A 22,746-nucleotide genomic window follows, 5' to 3' on the forward strand; every position below is an offset into this window, starting at 1 on the left:
TGATAAGATCCTCGTAACTTAAAAAGAAATCGCATCAATGAATTATAACTTCATTATTCTATTGGTAGGAAGTCATGGCTACCCCTCCTTCGTCCGATCTTGGTGAAACTCATTTTATGATTCTAGTCAATAAAAGATAACAAGAAGCTAAACCAACATAAGTTGTTCATAATTAATTCACTCAAATCAAGATGGTCAATAAATAACTCCCACAAAAAAAAAAAAAAAAAAAAAATCAACTAACTTTGTTATTACTAAATTAATCTATAACTTGGTTGGGGTCTTTGTGTGCATACAGGGTGATACAGTTTAGTGTAGCAGGTGCTAGGTTTACTCAATTTTTTACTCGATTTAAATGTAATACAAAGCGCTAGACCTTAGTCGGACGTTTGGGGGCGCCTACTGCCTAGATGTGCGAGTAATAATAATAAAAAAATGTACACATTGCATATTAAAAAAATACTAAACTGAGTTGGTCTAGTTGGCGTCGAATTGGTCGACTCGGGCGTTGAGATTGCCAAGTCGGGAGTCAAGTTTGGCTGTCTAAGGCGTCGAATTGGTTGACTCGGACGCCTAGACTGCCTAGTCAGCCGATTAATGTCTGCCTAAAGGTAAAATTTCCTCGTCTTTGGATTCACCACATCAAGCAGTAAAAATACGGAGTTCATGTAGTAGAACTTTAGAAAAAATTGTATTTTTTGTTCTTAAATTATAGAATAATTGTAAAATTCGTCCTTAAGTTTTGATATTGGTCACTTTTCGCCACTAAGCTATTATTGACGTTGCATTTTTCGTCAATAAGCTAACTTCTCATGCTTACTTTTCGTTCTTAAGTTAACTTCCATAGTTCCGTGCTCGCTTTTCTTCCTTAATGTTTTATAAATAAAGGGACCAAAACGCAACATAATTTAGGGACGAATTCTATTCTACAATTATCTTTTATAACTTACGAGAAAAAATGTAATTTATTTCAAAATAATAACCCCTTGGCTGGGCCCCGTGTTTTCTTGTTCGACATGATTAATGATCAAATTTGAAAAGCTGGCGGATTGTCTGAAAAAATGCGGTGCGTGACGGATAAGCTGATCGAAATGGGTGTTCACAAACAAGTCATAGGTTCGTAAAAGTATTCGCCTTGCCGGTGCCTTTTCAGGCCATTTGATTTGCGTAATGCCATAGTCTTTGCATCTCAGAGGAGCATTATCGTCGGTGGAAATGCGGGACGAAATGATGAGCTCACGCTCGCCGGATCGGGAAACCACCCTTCATCATTATGAGGAAGACAATCTTGAACGAGAATCCCTCTTTCTCTTGCCGTCCGATGACGACGAGGCGGAGGCGGAGGCGGCGGAGGAGGAGGAGAAAATCAGGGCAATGGAAATGGAGGTCGCCGCCGATGATGATGCCCCGCCGCCGTTCTCGTGGAGGAAGCTGTGGGAGTTCATGGGGCCAGGGTTCTTGATGAGCGTAGCGTTTCTAGATCCGGGGAACCTGGAGGGCGACATCCAAGCCGGAGCAATCGCCGGCTACTCTCTCCTCTGGGTCCTAATGTGGTCCACCGCCATGGGCCTTCTCATCCAGCTCCTCTCCCTCCGCCTCGGCGTCGCCACCGGCCGCCACTTGGCCGAGATTTGCCGCGAGGAGTATCCTTACTGGGCCACGCTTCTGCTCTGGTTCATGGCGGAGCTTGCCTTGATTGGGGCCGATATTCAAGAAGTCATTGGCAGCGCCATTGCCATCAAGATTCTCAGTGATGACTTCATCCCTCTCTGGGTTGGTGTCCTCATCACTGCTTTTGATTGGTAAATCTCTCATCATTCTTTAAGTCTTGCCTTTGAAATTGATAGTGATTGCATACCTTCTGTAACAATAGGAGTATTAATTAGTATAGTAATACATAGTTTCTGAACAAAACTAATGTTCAATTAGCAATAATGTTAGCTTATTATCACCGTGTCTGTACGGACTTAGCTCAATGGTTCAGTATGCAATATTTAGGGGAAGAGACGAAGGTTTAAACCTCGGCGGCGATAGTAGGGGATTATGCCCAAAGTGGGCAAATCCCTTGTGGGCATTAGCATTTGGCCCTTATGCTGAACCATTGAATCACCATGATTTACATCCTCCCAAATGCTCTCTCGGACCGGGGTGTGGGGCCCTTAGGGTTGGGGATTCAACACTTTTGGGAGAAGCTTATTATCACGTTGCCCGCATGGGCTTAGCTCAATGGTTCAGTATGCAATATTTGGAGAAGACGAAGGTTCAAGCCTCGGCCGCGGCAGTGTGGGGATTATGTCCAAAGTGGGCAGATCCCTTCTTGGGCATTGGCATTTGACCCTGTATGCTGAGCCATTGAGTCACCGTGATTTACATCCTTCCAAATACTCTCTTGGGCTGGGGTATGTAAATCGAGCCCCGACAGCGGCAGTGTGGTGTTTCACCCGTTGGGATGGCTCTTTGTGGGCACCAGGCACGGGTTTTCCCACCTAATGAGCTGCTAACTCACCGTGATTTATCCCTCTACAATCCTGTTGGATCGAAATGTGGGGCCCTTGGGGCGAGAATTTTACAAGTTTATTATTACAGTGACATCTTTAATGATATTAGTGGAGACCAGGCTTTACATGAGCTCCCAAAGTCCCACGAGATCTTATAACAATTCAACTCTGAATTAGTCTAGAGTTTAATATACCTATCAAACAGTGTGCTATTGTCATAGATGTTGTTGACTTGTTATCAATATGCACTTAAAGAGTATTGAGTTGAAGTTTCCTTTTTTTGGCAGTTTTATTTTCTTGTTTCTTGAAAACTATGGAGTTAGGAAGCTAGAAGCTATTTTCGCGGTTTTGATCACGACAATGGCATTATCCTTTGCGTGGGTGTTTGTAGAGACGAGGCCGAGTGGGGATCAACTCATGTTAGGCATGTTAGTGCCAAGGCTTAGCTCACAGACGATTCAACAGGCCGTTGGGATAGTGGGGTGTGTGATAACACCTCACAACGTGTTTCTATATTCCGCTTTAGTACAGTCGAGGCAAATCGATCCAAAAAGGGAAGGGAAAGTGCGAGAGGCTCTCAACTATTACACCATCGAGTCATCTGTTGCTGTTCTCGTGTCGTTCTTGCTCAATCTGGCTGTGACAACCATCTTCGCCAAGGGGTTTTATGGAACTTACGAGGCGGAGAGCATAGGGCTCGTGAATGCTGGGCAGTTTCTGCAGGAGAAATACGGTGGAGAGCTGTTCCCGGTTTTGTACATATGGGGCGTTGGCCTCCTGGCAGCCGGGCAGAGCAGCACCATGACGGGTACTTATGCTGGGCAGTTTATAATGGGAGGGTTTCTCAATCTTAGAATGAAGAAATGGCTGAGATCTTTGATCACTCGAAGCTGTGCCATCGTCCCGACCATCATAGTGGCTGTGGTTTTCAACCGGTCCCAATCTTCTTTGGATTCTCTAAATGAGTGGCTTAATGTGGTTCAAGGTATGCAGATACCCTTCGCGATTATACCTCTGCTAACCTTGGTGTCCAACGAGCGAATCATGGGAGTCTTCAAAATCGGGACCACCGTAGAGGTAAACACATAGACTTCGTGGTTTCGGTTTCTTCACATTGTGGTTTGATTCGCTACGTAATTCTTGATTCGTTTTTTTTTTTTTTGCTGCAGAGGATGGTATGGGGCATAGCAGCCTTTGTAATCGTGGTAAACGGATATGTTATGCTTACCTTCTTTCTTTCTCAATTTGACGGGCTGCTCGTTGGTTTGGCAATGGGTTTTGTAGCTGCAGGATATGTAGCCTTCCTCGTCTACCTCATCGCTTGCCATGGCAGCCATTCTTCGCCGTGGTCTAGCAACACCAATGGATTTTCGCACCTCGAAAGCTAGAATGAAGTTGATCTTTCGATTCATCAGAGGAAAATTTTGATCCTTGCAGGAAACTATGGGAATAGCAGAACTGTTATATTCAAGAACTGAGAATTAGGCATTGTAGAGATGACAGGCCATATGTTTTCATTTGACTAGATAGAATGGATTGGACTAATTTAGCCCAGTCTCGATCAGATCACGTTCAGATAGCTCTCTCAAAGGCGTTGCTGCATACACATGATATAAACAGGTGTATTTTGTGTTTGTTGAATATAGAAAGTAAATTTATAAAATATTTACTCGTCGCTGAGTTTGTATGGTGTTGATCAATGCTAATACCGATTATATTGTAATTCAAAAAGTTTGGAGTTCTACCAGGTGCAATGAAGACAATGTACTCGGTACAAACTCGATACCTTTTTGCATTAATCTTTTGATTTTGTGGGGTGTAATCAGTACTAGTGTTGATCAACATCTTAGAATTTTCTTAAACTTATATGAAGTATATTGAACATTTGAGTTCTGTGTAAATATTATTATGTAATTAATGAGTAGATGAATATTATTACATATTGGTTGTGTTAATATTACGAAACCTCATTGAGGAATGTTGTTGTTTGTTGGGAAGGTAATGGGTAGTCAAGATTACTCATGTATTTAGAGAACAATTTTTTTTTTAATGGTATTAATAACTATATTACAATGCAGTATCTGTTCGTAATTACTTTCTCAACCTACTAAAGTACAGAAAGCTAATAGGGCCTCCAACACAAAGAACGTGAGAGTTTAACTTGGTGTCATTGGACCACAAGGTAAATATATGTGTAGATCATACCTGTAGAGTTTTTTGACTACCTCATAAGATTTTGACAAAAAACGGTGATAGAGCGCGGGGTTCAATACTTTGATATTTCTATTGTTTCATATTTATATATAAAAAATTATCTCTAATCTCTAATAAAAATTCTTAAAATTGTGTACACCTAGAATTCAATATTCCAAATATATAAGAGAAAAATGTCAAATAGGCTCTTAAACTTTATACGGGAAGCCAATTAGGCTCTTGAATTTTTAAAAATCACAATTAAGCTCATCAACTAGTTATTTTTGAGCATCGAAGTCCACAAATTGAATAGTGACCTATAATAGCAGGTCACTAAGGTTCTGGCGAGCTCCAACAACGTTTCGGACTTTTAAAAGTTCATAAGCTTAATTAACTTCTCATATAAAGTTTAAAAAAAATATTTGGCCATTTTCCCAATATATAATATCCACATGTAATTTACACACAACTATATTGTGATATATTCATATAAAGGAAACAAATATTATTTTTGTGTAACCATAAAAAAAGAAGTTAAAAGGCTCATATAGTGGTATTATTAAAGAAAAAACTGTTGTGGCTAAAAAAGGCAAGGAAAGATGTTATGAATAGTGGATACCCAAAAGAAAAAAAAAATCCGACAATCTTTTTTTTTTTTTTTTTTTTAAGTAAAAAAACTTACTATTACACGTCTAACATGGCGCATGTTATGCACGCGCATACTAGGCACAAATATTGCGCTCAACACGCAGAGCTTATTTTTTATTTATTTTTTCTCATTTTCTCTTTTCACTCCAGTCCAACTAAAAATCATCCCTTGCAATAATAACAACCACCTAAAAACCATTTTCTCCATTAGCGTAAAAATCATAATTTTTTTTCTTTAAAAAATTCATTAAAATCTACTAATGTGTTTGCTCTTAGTCTCAGCCCATGTTTGCATGTCCAATCAAGCCCTCTGTTTGGTTATCAAGAGTTAGTTTCACACCTTCATGATAACTTGGAACCGTGACGATTCTTCCCAGACCAGCTCCCAGCCTATTAGAGCGAACGGAAATTAATCGGATGGACCTGAACCGTTAAACAGACAGAGAAAGATCTGACCACCTCGTGGTTTAGAAAAAAAAATGATAACTTGGAGCCAAGAATGCCTCAAGGAGAAACACATGATATGCAAAACTTAAAAGGACATTACCTGCATTTATCAATTATGTTTGTAACTGATTAAGGCCATTAAGTTTGTAGCTATTAGGTGTTAATAGCCGATCATAATCAATATTAATTATTTCGAAATTATATAATTTTCCCCAAGAACAAAGGAAATGGATACGGTCACATTTTTATAACAATACACGTGTTTAATTATTTATGAGTTTTTTACTCCCAAGCGCTTTTCTATAACCAAATTAAAGTATCTCTATTCAAATTTATGTTCTTAATTAGTATGACCATTGAACTCGTACTATAAAACCAACACGTATAATCATTAGGAATACACTATTCACACCTTAACATTAAAAAATTTGTAATTTTCCATACTAAAATAATAAATAATGTTCACTTTTTAATATGACATTTTTTTTTAAAAAAAAATAACTCACTATTTTTATTAACTATTCATGAATTTATCAATCCCAACTAATAAAGAATCAATACAATAATTAAATACATAAAAAGAATTTAAGAAAGTGTTTTTTTTTTTTTTTTTGTAGAGGAATATTTTTTGAATGCTACTAGCTCTATTACATTGTAGTATCTGTTCATATACTTTCTCAATCTACTGAAATACAAAGAGCTAATAATAACGTCTCCACTGATGCTCAAACTTACAATCTTCCAAATGGAAGTCCAACCCGGGTACCATTAGATCACATAGTAGGAAATATAAATATTACTCAAATAACAATTTGCAACCAAATTTGGAGCACCATTTTTAGAACTTTGTTTTCTAGTACAATAGTTAGTAGGAAAGATCTAACGTACACTAAAAAAGTTGATATGTCTTTGTTAAATAATAATAGTAATAAAATAATTACAATAATAATTTTTAATTTAGTTGGTCTTAACAAGTGAATTTTAGGTACTCTTATGATTCATTTTCTCATAACATACATTTCCTAAAATTAAAGCACTTGCCTTCTAGGGATAATTGAAATAAAGTCTCAAAAAGATAGATATTACTAAATTAGAAAATGTTGTAATACCTTGTTTATATTTCTAGAAGACTAAAGTAATGAAAACAACTAATGACCTTGTGGTCCAATGATATCAAATTGAACTTCTAAATGTTGTGGATTCGAGTTTTGGTGGAGGCGTTATTGACTTTCTATGCAAAAGTTTGTAACTAAACACACCCTAAATCATGTCACATTCCCCTACTAAAACCATTCTTTTGAAAATGCATTTTACAATTTTTTATAAAAATAATGACACATCATGAGAGAATCAGCAATGATTATTAAGTGAGCTACAAAAGAATAAGTCAAAGCATTCTTTGAGTAAAAGTCAAATTCAGTGAACGTCACCGAAAAATAAATAAATTTAAATAATATTAGCTAAAAAAGAAAGGAAAAATGACACTTGTAGTCACTTAGTTATTATTGTTGGGTAGATCTAGTCCCTTAATTATTTGTAATGCAGATTTAGTCATTTAGTTATTTATTAAGTGACAAAAAAAAAAAAGAGACAAATCAAAATACTTTATTTATTTGTTTTATTCACTCACACCCAACAAGTTTTCGAAATGAGTGGTTGATTGAGTGAAACATGATTCTTTTATTTGGATGGTCACAAGTTTAATTGGGTGCACAACTACACATCACAACTTTATTAAATATTGAACACAAATTAAAAATTAAACTTGTAATATTTATTTAAAAATTACAGCTTTACATCACCCAACCATTAAAGAAAATAAACAATAATAGCTCCAAAATGAATAATCAAGTGTATGGAACCAGATTTTCGTACTTAATTCGACTCTTATTAACACCTTATTGACTGAGTTTCTTCATTATCCATAAAAAATGACAATAACATTCACACTAAGAATACAAATTATAAAATAATTGTATGATTCGTTATACGAAGGTATTAAATAAAAATATTTATAAACGTGATGATTATGTTTATGTATAAGATTTTATGTCTATTTATTCTGTAATATTTAATATTTAATATTTAATATTTAATAATAATAATAGTAATAACAAAAATCCATATTCATAGAACCAAAAGTTCAAAATGTGAAAACCGATTTTAAAAAGGCTTTGCTTACTCTTGAGTCGAGTCTTCACTACTGGAGTTTCAACCCATTAAAAACCTCATTTTTTTTCCTTTCTTTCTTTGCCGATTCTTTTTCTGTAACGGCGACGATGGAGAGGCGGCAACAGCAGCACTGGGGAGTGAGAATCCCGTCGTATCTGCAGCCGGCGACGGAGACGGAGACGGCGCCTCAATCGCACCAGAATTCTCCCCCGCAGCGGAGCAGCTTGGCGGAGATTTACCCAAACCCCCCCGAGGTTCTTGGCCTCGAATCAGTTCTCTCCAATCTGCGCGTGTCGCCGGATTACGGGCTCCGTCGCTACCACCCTCTGGCGGTGCCGGCTGCGGGTTCCACGTGGGGCGGCGCTGACGTGTCTCCCGGGTTGCGATCGGAGCCTGGGTACCAAGTGACGAGTGGCAATGTGGACGTGCAGGGTTTGATGATGATGATGATGAGGAGGAGGAGGGCCCAGAGTCAGAATGTTGGTTTTGCTGGGGATTTCTTGAGCTTTGGTGGGCCCCACCATAATCTGAATGTGGGCCCGGCCAGGAGCTGGCCCACTACAGCTGCGGATGGCGGCGGCGGAGCCGGAGCCGCCCGGAATCTCGGAGACGCCGCCGCCGCCCAGCCATGGCTGTGGTATGGCGGCGGCGGAGGAGGTGGCGGAGGAGGAGAGCCTCTGAGGTCTAGAAACAGTGAAATGGTTTATCATGAGCAGGACCCTTTCTTGCTCTGCAAGAAACCATTTCCAGGAAACCAAACTCTCCCATTCCCTAATTTGAACCAAAATTCTGCTCAATCCATGGACGTTTCAATGCCCAGAAACCCGAGCTTTTTGAATGCTCTGACCTGTAATTTGAACCAGAAGGATGAAATTCATCAGGGAGCCTTGAATCTTGAGGATATTCGAGGAAAGATAGTTTCTTTAGCAAAGGATCAAAATGGGAGCAGAATATTGCAGGATAATCTCGTGTTCTTGGACAATGAAGGAACTGAGATTGTACTCTCTGAGGTTATCGAATACTTGGGCGATTTGATGAAGAACCAATCTGGGAGTTACCTTATTCAGAAGCTTTTCTCAGTGGGCAGTGAAGAACAAAGAACTAATATCATTTTAGCTGTAACTAAGAAACCATTTCAGCTCGTCGCCATTTGCCTCAACCCCTTTGGGTATGCTTAATTCTCAAGATTTTTCAAAAATTTTCATTTTGAAATATATAATAAACTGATCTTGTGTGTGTGTTTAAGGGCCCGAGCAATGCAGAAATTGTTGGAAGATCTTAGTTCGCCGCAGCAAAGATCCTTAGTAATTGCGGCTTTATGCCCTGGTGCTGTTACATTGGCTTCTGACCCCAATGGCCACCTTGTGATTCTTTACTGCTTGAAAAATTTCTCCTTTGAATACAACAAGGTAACGGTTAATAGCTCTCTTTATCAGATGCTGCTAAATGTTGATGAAACTTATGTTTTTATATATTGTTTTTAGTTATGTTGGGTGACAAAAATGTTGGTAGAGACTTATATGTGGCAGTTGAATTCGTTTGATGTCTTGTTAGATTGTATACTCTTATGTTTGTCACCTCTAACCGTTATATTTCATAGTGCTCAGTTGATTATGTAAAACCTAATAGTATGAAAATATGGGAATGGTAAAGATTCAACACTCCTTCAAGCTTGATAATGTATCAATTCACTCCGTATCTATATATAATTGAATGATACACTCTTCACCCCTCTTTTGAGGCACGGTTCATTTTCTGTTACCATCAAGAACTGGATTGATAAGCACCATTTCAATGGTTCCATTCAATAAAGCCGTTTTATGGGTGCTGTAAATTGTGTCTCTTCTATACTGAAATTTAACACTTCATTCGGAATAGAAAGGTGTCTTGGATAACTAAGAGCAATTTGAGTTTAAAATTTTTTATGGGAATAGCTGACTTGAACTATATGAGATGATGCATCTTAGAGTCCCTAATTTGAGTAGAGAAAGGTTCCTTTCCCTTCTAGGAATCTGACTATGCACGAGCAGTAACTTTGAGCCCCACCCCACTTTTTTTTTTTTTTTTTTTTTTTTTTTTAACCATGATTTGGCCTCAATTTGTTCATACTCGACACATGAAAGTTGTAGATCTTTCTCTTTGCTTTCAATAGAATCGTGAATAGCATCAATCCAACTTTGTATGGAAAAGATATATCGAAATTACTGAAACATGTCAAGGTTGTCGAAAAGTTGTAGATTTGCATCATTTGTTTGCCATTGAATTTTGGGCCTCCATTTGGACTCGTTGAATAGTGTAAATTAATTAATTTTGGCTAAAGACCTAAAGTATATCCACCACACCAATAAAACAGTTTCCTCCAAATTGGGCTATGTTTGGCATAACCCATATCCTCATCGGCTCATCACAAGTTATCGAGACTCAGGGAGGTCATGGGTTTGAGCCCCAATGGGGCGGTATTGACTCTTTGTGCTTCAGTAAGTTGAGAAAGTAGCTATGAACAGATACTACATTGTAACAGAGTCAGTAGTACTCAAAAAGTTGTTTGTAGGACCCAGTCCCGAGGCCTTTGCTTCATTTCCAGCAGTCACATTGAATTCTCCCCGACATTTCTTCTCATCTTAGGATGCATTTCATATGTGGTGACTGGTGAAGGTCTTCTTGCATCATGTTATGACCGTAAATACCGAATTTATGATACCTCGCCATATTTACTTCATCTAGACCCATCACCTTAGTACCTCACTATAAGGTGTTGGTCTAATACTCTAATAGCTCTCTATGCTCTTAGTGAATACACATACACCCCCCACCCCTCTTCCCCCAGCCTTTCTGTCCTATTTTACGTGTCTGGTTTCTCTTCCCGAGGACTGAGCTTTTAAAATATATTTCTTTAAGATTTTGAAATTTCCATTCTTGAATCAATTAATGCTTTTCATATAGTTTATTAATATCTATTTCTTATTGTCAAATAATGAATTTATTAGTGTCAAAAAACATAAAGATCAATCGAATTGGCTCACAAAACAGTGGCTAGGGCACAAATGTAGTAAGTACTAAGTACAAAGGATTGATTATGGCAATCTGGGCCAAGCACAAATGTATAGCATGTGTATATAAATAGGACAAGATTATAAGTCAAAACTCTCTTGCTAGAGTGTGCTCACTTGGCATTGATAACGAGTTTTGTGTGTGTTCTTTTAAAGTGAATTAATGGACATAAATATCCCGAACAAAACTAACCAAAAACTTAACAATCAGACTAATATTGTCCATTTTGTCAATAGTCAAGAGACCAACACTATTTGATTTTAAAGTCGAAGGGGAAAAAGTGAAATTGTCACTATAGTTGAGGGACCAAAAACAAAAATAGTTCGTATAGTTTAGTATTGCATTTTGTGAATAATCGATTATCTGCTTCATATTATTCGAATTGGTATCTGAATTATCTAAATATCTAATTAAATAAGATTTGCCATATGGGCACGTTATTCTTGTTTGATACTACTACTTTTACATCTGGTTCCCGAGTCCATTGCATCTTTTACTTGATAAGAGATCTTTATTAAATACTCTATAGGTTCTCGCACAATTAGCGGTCTGACAAAAACTATATTTGGCAGCATCTTATCAATGAAATAGCGAAGAACTGCTTCGGGATTGCGACCAATAGAAACGGGTGCTGTGTGCTGCAGTCTTGTATAGAAAATGCTCGTGGAGAAGCGAGGGAGAGTCTCGTAAACGAGATAATAGCAAATGCTGTGCAGCTATCCGAAAATCCCTACGGGTTTGCTTCTGAAACCTTTTTGTTTATCGTTACTTTCTGGGTCGATCGCTAAATAACATGGTTCTTGTTATCTTTTCACGATGCCCAGCAACTATGTCGTGCAACATCTTCTGGGACAAAATATAGCGGGAGTAGAAGACAATCTGCTGGGGCGGCTCAAAGGGAAGTTTGCATCTCTCGCGTGCAACAAATACGCTAGTAATGTTGTCGAGAAATTCTTTGTGAATTCGGGGGAGCAGTCTACTAAGATTATCAAGGAGTTGATCTCGAGCCCGAATCTTTCGATGCTTCTAGTGGATCCTTTTGGGAACTATGTCATTCAGAAGGCATTGAAAGTAGCAAAGGTAAGCTTATTAAGTCATCTTCTTCGTAGCAGATTATGAAACACTATCATAAATATCTGAATTCATTTAAAGCAAGATGATGCTATACCCTTTTTCTTCCCTTGACAATTCGTACGTTCTTTTAGAAAAGAATTGTATAGGGAACATCACCACTGGAAATTATTAAATTTCCGACCACCTGGAAGTGATCTTAAATCAAGTCGAAAGTCTTATTCCGACCACTTTTGGTATCCGGAAAAACCTTGGTTGCTATTTCCGACCACTTTTTACTTTCAACTTGATTTAAGATCACTTTCAGGTGGTCGGAAATTTCATAATTTCTCTCGTGAATGTCTTGTTTAACCTCGTTTCTTGATCATTAACCCGTGTTTCTTGTTCTCCTGCATATGTAGGGCGAGGTGTTCAACGCACTCATTGATCTGATCATGATTAACGCGCCATCCATGCAGAGTAATATCTACGGGAAAATGATCCTCGCTTGTTTGAGTAGGGGCGGTAGGGATGTACATGCAGGCGGCAGCGTTCTCTGTTCTAAGTAGCTAGCACGCATGGGTTCGTCGGTTTCTGCTCGCATTATTGATCTGTCGGTATGTAAACTGTAGCGCTGTGTCATGTTGTTTGTGTTTTTGACTGAATTTAGCAGACTAGAAGAAAGGGATTTGGGATGATGCATGGCGAACGATTTGGCGCCGCAGAAGCATCAAAGAATGTATTTTTTTTTTTTTGTTTTTTTGGGGGATTTTTGTATAATTTGGTTTTGTTTATTTTTGTTGATGGGTGGCTATTTGAGGTATTTAGGGCATGTAATAGTTTTTCTTGACTGCCACTGAATAAATGCTTTCAGTTCTCATTCTGTATAAAATCATAGCCTCTTCATCACAAGGTTTCTTCATTCTTTACTTTGGTTATCTGCTGAAAGTATGCTCTGAATTCATTTATTCTTTATTTGTGTGACGAGAGAAACTTGTGTCACTATTTCAGGGAGTGTCTTGGGTAAATTTACTTTGTGATTTTAGTCAGTAAAAGACGACAAATTATACAATGGACCAGGGTTGACTGTTCATTTTGTAGATTCTGGTCTAAAATAACATTTAAATTATGTGTCTGCGGTAACAGATTATGTAGGCATGCAATTTATTTATTGAAAACGACTTTGTCTACATTTGCCAGAGACAAGGTGCCATTTGCGTAAGACAAGGTGCTACTACATTTGTGAGAGAAAAGGTGCTGGACAACTATAATTATCTGCTAATCTTCCTTATAAAAAGCAACAATAATGCTATCAACTCACATTTTTATTTTCTAAACTAAACATTACCAACATATAGGGGATTCAAATACATATATAATGCATTATATTTTCACGTACAAATGTACAATATTATAAAATTTTTCATAAATTTCGTATGGTCATATATCTACTCTTTAGACTTTAGGGGTCCTTTTTTATGGTTTCTTTTTTTTTGTTATTAATAGAAGTGGTTAGGAAAACGACATGTGCCATTTCTTATCCCGACAACTAGCCTTCTTTAACTTTGTCTTTTGGATTATCTTTCTAGATTATGTCGAATTATATTCTGAATTCCGATAAATTTTGTGTACAAGGAGCACATTTCAACCTCTACTACACACAAGAAGCACATCCCAATCCCGATCAAGTCACTGCCATGCCATTGTGAAAGCAAGTTTTAAGTAAAACTTTTTATCCACTAAACCAATATCTTGGGTAGCTTTCCTTAACTCTACCTATTCCAGTCGTCTGCCTGCGCTTTTAACTTTCAGAATTCTTAGGTTTAACCTCTCTAGAAATATAGCCACCTTAGAACCAGTGAAATAGTGTCTTATTGCCTTTTGATGTCCTACTCAAATGCTCGACATAAACAAGATTAGTTTTGGTGTGAGGGGTTTTAGTATATCTGATCGAGGAAACATGTGGTCTAAAAAATTTGACTTAAACATAAATGTTTGTCCTTTTTGAAGATTAAATAAACAAATGTTCATTAAAATGTCATATCAATCATGTGTAATCCCTAATAGAATGATCAAATGCAGATAGAATTGTTGTATGTTTTATAGGAGATTAGAAACAATTTCACAATCATTTTAGGTCACGGAAACTACCCATCACCTAAGTACGTCAACTCCCCCCACCCTCACGTAGCTTTCTTGGCCAACAATCGTGGATTTTAAAAAAAAATATATAAATAAAATTAACAACCAAATATCTTTCTTGCAAGTAAAATATTATCAACGAATCAAAACTAGAAACGCAGTATCCACCATTATATATTTACTTTTGAAAGATGTGTTTCATATCAACTAGCTAAACTAATGCTTAGTATGCCCCTCACATGTGCGAACTGATTATTTTTTTTATAGGAGCGAACCATAGTCTCTTTTTATTGGGTTAGCTTTGATACTAAATTAACGCATGTGCTCTATTTCAACTAAAATGTTAAATTGATAAAATGTGAACAAATTTTATATGTTTTCGAAGTGATAAAATGCAATGCCATTGGATCTACTTAGGAATATCATTGATATGAGAATATATTTTCTGTATTCAATGATAATGTCTGAGAATACAGGGAGCGAATATATAGAGATGCTAGATAGAATCCTAGTCTAACACGAATAATATATTAGGACTCTATTATCCATATTAGACTAGGACTATATTATTCGTATTAGACTAGGATTCTATCTAGCATCTCTATATATTCGCTCCCTGTACTCAGACATTATCATTAAATACAGAAAATATATTCTCATCTGGTATCAGCTAGGTTTTTCCATGAAAAATATCGGTGTTAATGACGGCTCTGTTCTTGGTTCCCCTGAATGAACTGTTACCGAGACTACTACGATGCCTGCGAGTGGTAGCCTCTCATCGACTCATCACTTTGTTTCGTTAAAGTTGACCTCCCGGAATTATCTATTCTGGTGGACTCATATATTTTCTGTATTCAATGATCAACCTGTCGTGCCCGTAGTTAGGTCCGACCAGCACCGCGATCAGCCTGCCTTTGCCGAGCCGTCCGTGATCTCATGGGATGAATACACGGAGCTCGAAGCCGCATGATCATGTTGCTCTATCCACTGATGTCACTACTGAGCCTACATGTTTTACTCAAGCAGTCAAATTTCCCGAATAGCGGGATGCAATGGATTTGGAATTTAATGCCTTGGTGCACACCAATACATGGCGGCTCATTCCTTTTAAATGAGGTATGAATGTGGTTGGCTGCAAGTGGGTGTTTAGAACCAAGAGAAAAGCTGATGGTTCGGTTGAGCGTTACAAGGCTCGATTAGTTGCCAAGGGATTCAATCAGGTTGCCGGTGAGGATTTCTTTGAGCCTTTTAGTCCCGTGGTTAAACCGACTACAGTACGACTTCTCTTATCCTTAGCTATTTCTCGTGGATGGACTATTCGACAGTTAGACATTCACAATGCTTTCCTAAATGACAATCTTGCTGAGACGGTTTATATGCGCTAGCCCTTGGCTACGGGCACGGTAGGTTGATCATTGAATACAGAAAATATATGAGTCCGCCAGAATAGATAATTCCGGGAGGTCAACTTTAACGAAACAAAGTGATGAGCCGATGAGAGGCTACCACTCGCAGGTATCGTAGGAATCTCGGCAACAGTCTGTTCAGAGGAACCAAGAACAAAGCCGTCATTAACACCGATATTTTTCATGAAAAAACCTAGTTGATACCATATGAAAATATATTTTCTGTATTCAATGATAACGTTTGAGAGTATAGGGAGTGAATATATAGAGATGCTAGATAGAATCCTAATTTAATACGAATAATATAGTCCTAGTCTAATATAGATAATAGAGTCCTAATAATTGAGACATTCAAAAGGTAGGTGTTACGAGAGATTGAGAGGTTTCTTTTAATCATATTTATCGAGAGCAAAATTTGTGTTATTGATAAGCTAGTTAGTATGAATATGGAAAGTGATCTTGAAATTCTTCCGCCAATAGTGATGCAACTTATGATGAATGATCAATCCGGACTCTCTATCATGAAAAAATTGTTACAGGAATCAATTAATTCGAGTTAGCCCTCCCCTTAAAAATTACAGAGTTATAAGTTTGACTTCAAAAAAGTAAGTTAACGTTCTAAAAAAAATGTATTAAAAAAAAAAAAAAAAGTGGAAATACCCCACAATTATTTGTAGCTTTAAATATACGAAGATCATCTCTGCTCTGCTTCCTTTTAGTTCATTCAGTCTGACACCCATTGCACGCACACACCTTCCGCACGCTTTTCTGTCTCTGCAGATGCCATCATTCTTCCTTCTCCACACTTGATTCTAGAGAGAGAGAGAGAGGGTCTTCGTTTCGGGATCTTCTCTTGAGCCCATTTCTACAGTTATGGAGAGAAAACAGGGCTTCTTTTCGGCGTTCAAAGAGGAGTTGGTTAGAGCCCGACCTCGGGGCCGAGGACGCCCCTCGCCTTCCGCTTCTGAAATCATCCGGCGTCGCCGCCGCCCCGGCGGCGAGGCACTGTCGCCGCTGCTGGAGGGTCCGGATCCCACCGGGTCGGACTGCGGGGAGTCCAAGAGCGAAAAGTGGGGGAACTGGATATTCCGGCCGCCGGCCGCCGCCTCCCGCTCCGACCTCAGGCTCCTCCTCGGCATCTTAGGCGCGCCGCTCGCCCCCGTGCATGTCACCAACAACGACCCTTTGCCTCATCTCACCATCAAACACACCCCAATTGTCAGTCTACGTCTCTCCACCTTTATTCTCTCTATATTTTCTTGTTTCTTGATTAAAAATCTCATCTTTATTCACTTTCTTGTTTTCTTGGTAAACTAGTCTAAATTATTCATAGGCCCAGTTCGAGCCACTCGGGCCAGTCAAAAAGTCGAGTCAAACTTGTAACATAATGGTTAGGCCCACTTCGAGCCACTCGGGCCAGTCAGAGAGTGGAGTCAAACTTGTAACATAATGGTTAGGCCAGTTTGAGCCACTCGGGCCAGTCAGGGAATCGAGTCAAACTTGTAACATAATGGTTACCAAGTCAAACAGCCCGACCAGGTTTGCACCACTTTACTAATATGGGAGTTATTGACAGTGGCAATTGGGAACCATAGTTAGAACTTTGAAGTTATATTCCTTAATTTAATGAAGGAATTTAGTTAATGATACTGTTATCAAATGATTAACAAAATTTAGTCAAAGGGTATGTTAATCTTCATAGAAAAGGAACAAGCATTAGACACTTGGTGTAAAGCATAAATAGAGTATAGCTAATAGGGAGAATAATTTGATTAAAGGGTATATTAGTCTTCACAAGAAAGGAACAAAGACTTTTTTTTTTTTCAATTTGTTGAGTATAGATATAGATTAACTTGGATTGAAGCAAATTCAAAGCTATGCTTGCAGTAAAATGGATTTCTTGTAGCTATTTTTAAGGTACAGTAATGTAGTTTGTAGATATGCTGTCAGTTCTTGTGATTTGGTACGAGGTTTCTGTGATTTTGTGGTTTATTAGAGTTTCGGTTTTTTTTTTTTTGTTTTTGTTTTTGTTTTGTTTGGATTGTTCGAACTCAATGGCATGCCTGCAGGAAACGTCGTCAGCTCAGTACATCTTGCAGCAGTATATGGCGGCTTCTGGGGGCCAGAAGCTTCAGAGTATCGCCAATGCATACGCGATGGGCAAGCTGAAGATGTTGGCCTCGGATCTCGAGACAGCCACCAAGGTTATAAAGAACAGGAACTCTTCGAAAACGCCTGATTCTGGTGGTTTTGTGCTCTGGCAAATGAATCCCGACATGTGGTACATTGAGCTCGCGCTTGGTAGCAACGAAGTTCATGCTGGCTGTAACGGTGGGCTCGTTTGGAGGCATACACCTTGGCTTGGCACACACGCCGCAAAGGGTCCCGTCAGACCCTTGCGACGTGCCCTTCAGGTGAGGGTAATTGAAGCATGTGTTTCATCTCAACTAAAAGTCTAAGCTGATAGTTGGATTGCATATTTATGAGCTAAAAGTCTAAGCTGATAGTTGGATTGCACATTTATGTTAAGACCTTCGGTTTTGCTTGTAGGGACTGGACCCTCGAACTACTGCCAACATGTTTGCCAATGCAAGATGCACGGGCGAAAAGGAGATAAATGGCGAGGACTGTTTCGTCCTCAAACTCGCAGCCGATCCACATACATTGAAGGCGAGGAGCGAGGGGGCAGCAGAGATAGTAAGGCACGTTATCTTTGGCTATTTTAGCCAGAAAACGGGACTTCTCGTGCACTTGGAAGACTCGCAACTCACCCGAATCCAAACAAATGGAGGCAGTACTAATAATGCTGTTTATTGGGAGACCACAATCAATTCATTTCTCGACGACTATAAACCCGTCGAGGGAATCGTGATCGCCCATTCGGGGCGGTCAGTGGTGACCCTCTTCCGCTTTGGCGAGACCGCCATGAGCCACACAAAGACAAGGATGGAAGAAGCGTGGAGCATCGAGGAAGTAGCATTCAACGTCCCCGGGCTATCAGAAGAGTGTTTCATTCCTCCTGCAGAGCTGAGACACAGTTCCAACGGGGAAGCTTGTGAGCTTTCTCGAGGGGCGAGAACGAAGAACGAGGCCTGCAAAATTAAAGTTTCTGCACTCGATAAATCGTGTGGTGGCAAAACCAATAGCGTCACATTGGGTGAGTATTTGAGGTGAAGGTGATCATGGAAGTTTTAAGTTTGTGTATCCCAATCTGGCAATCTGTACATAGTCACAGGATTATTTAGAGATTACTTCTCCAAAACTTTATTACATTTTGGTTTTTCAGTCTGTAATGTAATACTTCCTAGGATGAATTCCAATTGTAAGGCTGGCGGTTTTGCATCTTCTATAGTTCTGTAAAATTCTGCCCCTCTGAACTGTGGTTTCTGTGAATAAAAAGTGGATTTATATAATTTCATACATTTACATGCTAATTAACGACTACATTAATGATAAAATAAGCAATGTAAGAGCATCCTCATTAAGGGGATTGTTCACGGATTTTAAGAAAAAAATGTAACATAGAAAAAAGAGAGTGAAGAGAGAGAATGTCCAAGTTCTTTGTGCTAATTTGGAGTTTTTTCAAAAAAGTGGGACCCACTGCATTCTAAGGCCAGTCCCGTGCTACACGCATGAAGGCCACCATGGCGCCCAACGGGCGCACGTGCACTGCACGCACAGTGGGCGTGTTAATGGCGTTCTTTTACTTCTTTTTTTTTTTTTTTTTTTTAATTTGCATTTGTTTTATATTTTTTTTTCTCTTTCCTAACATCTTCTCTTTCCTAATCACACTTACAAAAAAAAAAAAAAAAAAAAAAAAAAAACTATTGATGATGTCCTAAAAAGACCGGCTTAGGATGGCCTCAAGGGTGATGTACTTGACACTTGCCAGTCTGTCACATGACCAAGGACGAGAGAAAGGACTTGACACATGTAAGTTGGTCGATGACATGAAAAAGACTTGCCACCTGTCACTTGGTTGAAAACAGAGGAGAGGAATTGACACCTGTACGTCATATTAGGATAATAGGACATGAAAAAGACTTGACATTTATCGTGTTGAGAACAAGAAGGGAGCTAAGAGGAGTTGACACTTGACACCTACCATATGAAGACAATAGGACATGAAAAAATACTCGACATCCGTCACCTAGTTAAGAATAGGGAGGATGAGTTGACACCTCACACATGTCATATGACCAAGGACAAGGAAAATAACTTGACACCATTGGTCTGGTCAAGGACATGGAATAAAACTCGATATCTATCACCTAACTGACAACAAGGAAGAAGACTTGACACTTACCACCTAATTAAAGATTCATTAAAATTCTATAAGAGATTCAATTGTTTTTCTCCAATAAACTATTATGACTTCTCAACTATAATCCCAATCAAGCAAACAAATATTCTTTTTATTTTTGTTCTTTTTTGACTATTCAACCAAAATATATGGTTTTAATTAAGCAGACATAAATTTGCAATGAGTGGCAAAGCCGTGGGTGTGTAACAATGCATGATGGGTGATTATTGCAGAGGGTCACGCTGTCGCTATGCAGTGGGAGTGTATATTTTTCACTCTTTTAAAAACATACATTTCTGCACCCACTCTAATTTGGTTGTGCACTTTAGAAAATTTTGGCATGAAAGTGAACCACAAGAGGGTGGCCACGGGGCACCGGCGGATGAGCTATACTATGTGTACTTCTAAATTTTATTTTCTTAAATTTACTCCGTAATGTGTTGAGTGTTGATATAATTATTATACCATAGACCAGAATTCATACTCAGATATAAAAATTTGGTACCTTCAGTTAACATATCGTATCTACACAGCTACACTTAATAGTTTATGTACATTTCAACAATAACAGGATAATTGCTGACATATATTATGATAGCTACAAGTACAGAAACTATCAACTGGATGTACAGAATGTGTCAACTATATATGCAGAATCTGAAGATTATTTTTGGATAATTGTTGACACATAATATGATAGTTAAAGGTACAAAAATTATCAACTGCAAATACAGAATGTGTCCACTATAGATATAGAATCTGAAGGTTATTTTTGGACTAGAGTTTACAATGCAAGGTAGACCCTGATCCATGATATAATTTGCTGCGCTGATATGTTATTTTCTTTATGTAGGCGTTTATAAAAGTGTCTATATCAAAATTTTAAGTGTGGAATAAAAGTTGAGAATAGAAATCGAAATTAGATATTGTATTTTCTGGGGTGATAAAGAGAGAGATGATTAATGATTGTACCACCCAGGGGTTTCTGTGCTGTCTTTCTACACCAATATATTATGGACGCATGCACCAACGCCGGCCTGGAAAATATAATGTTAACCCTAAACAAGTCATACCATACACTCCGCTTAGCTTTTTAATGATTGGATATTTTATATCTCACTTGTAAGTTGTAACTTCAAATAATAAAACTTTTCCGCAGGGATAACTCAGTTGGTTTGACCAATTATTCTAAAGTGTTGCTTTAACGGCAGTGTAGGGATTCAAATTCACTGAGAACCTAAGGGGTCATTGAGGACCTTGACCATCAGAGGTGATGAAGGTCCCTTGTACACATATATATGCAAGGGGTGACAACTTAAAGATTGACAGGACAACTCACAATTTACCTCCTGCTCCAGCCGTATCAAAATAATAATAATAATAATAATAATAATAAGGCTTTTGGGCTTAAAAGGAATCAAAGATTATTAAGGCCACAGCAAATCCACATAAATGTGGGCCTAAAGTTGGATTCTGGCTTAGTATTCAAGTTTTCTTAGGTTAAAGGCCCTAGTGATAAAAGCACAATTGTTATGCCACGGACCCATGTCTAAAATGCGTGTCTGGAATAACGGTGTCTTAGTGGCACCACTTCCTCAATTAATGATATTCTTTTTGTACTGAGTGGCTTATAGTTCATTGATATTTGATTTGTTTTCTTATGTGGGAGGTCTAGTGTTCGAGTTTTGGTGTAGGCGAATATTGTGTGTATATATTCTTTTGTAATAAAAAAATGATATTCTTTTTGTGAATATAGAGGAACGAATTCTCAAGACAAACAGAAAATTAATTACAAGGGAGGAAGCAATTTTTTTTCTTTTTAATTAAGACGGTACCGTTTTGAAGCAAAACGATGTCGTTTTAGACCCGGGTCCACAACATAATTTGCAATAAAAGCAAATAAATCTAGTTTCTGGCAACCTTAATCAACCTTATTGTGTGTGTGTGTACGCGCGCGCGTGCGTGCGTGTGTGTGTTACTTTTGGTCTAATTGTACAAATTTAGCTTGCTTAGGGAGTTAATTGTATTTTTTAAAACTTTTGGTTAATTGTACAAATTTAGCTTGCTTAGGGAGTTAATTGTATTTTTTAAAATTAGATGACCTAATTACATTTTCTCTTTGGAAGTTTGGAACCCTAGTTACCCGTGAATAACCAGGTTATTGGACCTAATGCAAAAAAAGAAATGATAAATTGGTATGTTTAATTACAACTTTTTAAATTTCAAGAAATTATTATTATTATTATTATTATTATTATTATTATTATTATTATTATTATTATTATTAATATTAAGTTCAAGGATTTTTTTGACCATTTTCCTTTACAATAGGATTATATATGTCTTGGACTTTGAATTCATTGTCCAACAATTGTAATCCTATCATTCCTATGTAGTACGTACTTATATATTATTATATGTTTTAGAGGTCAAAGTAGCTTTGAGAGTTTGGGGTCCCTATATTATAGTGTTTTGTTCAATTTAGTCCTTTTACCTTAATTTTGTTCAATTTAGTCCCTATACTTTTAAAAGTGAAACAATTAATGACAATAGCTTATATTTATATATTTATTTTCGACATATTAATGTAATATATTGGTGGTAAAAATAATTAATTTAAATATTTATAAAATAATATATGAATTGGCATGTAAGTATGATGACTTGACAGATATGATGTCAACGCCACATCAGCTATTGTTCTTAATTGTTTCACTTTCAAAAGTATAGGGACTAAATTGAACAAAATTAAGGTAGGACTCAATTGAACAAAACATTATAGTACAGGGACCTCATAGATACTTTGACCTGTTTTAGAACATAGTTATTTCTATAT

At 37.8% G+C, this 22,746-nt stretch overlaps 3 protein-coding genes across 5 annotated transcripts; all 3 read left to right on the plus strand.

The window, feature by feature from the left end:
* Positions 1-1,024: 1,024 nt before the first annotated feature.
* LOC109153329 (metal transporter Nramp2-like) lies at positions 1,025-4,401 on the plus strand. Of its 3 annotated transcripts, none has more exons than XR_002049494.1 (4): positions 1,025-1,802; positions 2,786-3,575; positions 3,668-3,948; positions 3,988-4,397. XR_002049494.1 is itself a non-coding variant. In XM_019301231.1 (4 exons), exons 1-3 carry the CDS (start codon positions 1,216-1,218, stop codon positions 3,884-3,886), a joined length of 1,596 nt encoding a protein of 531 aa, XP_019156776.1. In that variant the 5' UTR covers positions 1,025-1,215; the 3' UTR covers positions 3,887-3,899; positions 3,993-4,396. The 3 variants fall into 3 exon arrangements, 2 of the variants coding, with proteins under 2 accessions (XP_019156776.1, XP_019156775.1); XM_019301231.1 differs by having other exon boundaries at positions 3,668-3,899; positions 3,993-4,396; XM_019301230.1 differs by having other exon boundaries at positions 3,668-4,401.
* Positions 4,402-8,065: 3,664 nt separating this feature from the next.
* LOC109152752 (putative pumilio homolog 8, chloroplastic) lies at positions 8,066-12,670 on the plus strand. The gene is made up of 5 exons (XM_019300399.1): positions 8,066-9,126; positions 9,205-9,367; positions 11,582-11,745; positions 11,834-12,089; positions 12,482-12,670. Exons 1-5 carry the CDS (start codon positions 8,066-8,068, stop codon positions 12,626-12,628), a joined length of 1,791 nt encoding a protein of 596 aa, XP_019155944.1. The 3' UTR covers positions 12,629-12,670.
* A 3,634-nt stretch (positions 12,671-16,304) lies between these two features.
* LOC109153330 lies at positions 16,305-19,018 on the plus strand. The gene is made up of 3 exons (XM_019301232.1): positions 16,305-16,825; positions 17,677-18,021; positions 18,158-19,018. The coding sequence occupies exons 1-3, from the start codon at positions 16,481-16,483 to the stop codon at positions 18,779-18,781; spliced, it is 1,314 nt and encodes a 437-aa protein (XP_019156777.1). The 5' UTR covers positions 16,305-16,480; the 3' UTR covers positions 18,782-19,018.
* Positions 19,019-22,746: the final 3,728 nt, after the last annotated feature.

This window comes from Ipomoea nil, unplaced genomic scaffold (assembly GCF_001879475.1).
Source record: "Ipomoea nil cultivar Tokyo-kokei standard unplaced genomic scaffold, Asagao_1.1 scaffold2480, whole genome shotgun sequence".
Taxonomy (NCBI): Eukaryota; Viridiplantae; Streptophyta; class Magnoliopsida; order Solanales; family Convolvulaceae; genus Ipomoea; species Ipomoea nil.